Genomic DNA, 654 nt, shown 5'->3' with positions numbered 1-654 from the left:
CACACACACACACACACACACACACACACACACACACACACACACACACACACACCACAAACCAACCTTGTAGACTTGTCCATATGTGCCATTCCCGACTACTTCCACCAGTTCAAAGATCCCAGCAGGGTCCTGGATTTAACATAAATCACAGAAAGAAAATTATTCATTGATTTAACTGCAGCGGGGTGCGCTTGGTGTGCGCACCGGCAGCGCCCGGACAGCGGGTATTAGACAAAGAACAGCCCCGCAGGGTTGTGTCAGCAGCTCTGCTTATTACAGGTTAGTTATTTTATTTCAGCAGAGTAAAAGCAGCCGGTAAAGACGACCAGGGAGCACACACTCACCCTCAGGGAGGCCAGGTCTATGTCCACCAGACTCTTGGCCGGGGAGTCGTTCGCCATTTTCCGTAAAAACGATGTAAAAGCGTGCAGATTAACGTGTTTCAGTGTCCTTCAGGCGGACCGCGTGTGTCTCATCCTCACCGAGTAAATATAATCCAGCTGCTGTTTTTATTTATGCCCAGGAGTGGTTTTCCCCTCTGTTTTTAATCCCAATCCTGCTCCTCTGCTACATACTGACCATGAAGCCTGCCTGCCGGACCGGGAGTCTTGCTCTCTCTCTCCCAGTCTGAGTCAACGTCTCTCTACCCGC

At 50.5% G+C, this 654-nt stretch overlaps 1 protein-coding gene across 1 annotated transcript in view; it reads right to left on the bottom strand.

The window, feature by feature from the left end:
* The window catches only part of LOC106531478 (mitogen-activated protein kinase kinase kinase kinase 4), a gene marked incomplete at its 3' end in the record, with an annotated part of 193,726 nt that extends 193,072 nt beyond the window's left edge, over window positions 1-654 (bottom strand). The window contains 2 exon segments of the mRNA XM_014027356.1: window positions 67-132; window positions 348-654. Coding sequence (XP_013882810.1) covers window positions 67-132; window positions 348-404 — 123 coding nt within the window.

Source organism: Austrofundulus limnaeus, unplaced genomic scaffold (genome assembly GCF_001266775.1).
Source record: "Austrofundulus limnaeus strain Quisiro unplaced genomic scaffold, Austrofundulus_limnaeus-1.0 Scaffold640, whole genome shotgun sequence".
NCBI classification, from domain to species: domain Eukaryota; kingdom Metazoa; phylum Chordata; class Actinopteri; order Cyprinodontiformes; family Rivulidae; genus Austrofundulus; species Austrofundulus limnaeus.
Note: the sequence above shows the minus strand (reverse complement) of the source record. Positions and strands in the feature narration are given on the sequence as shown.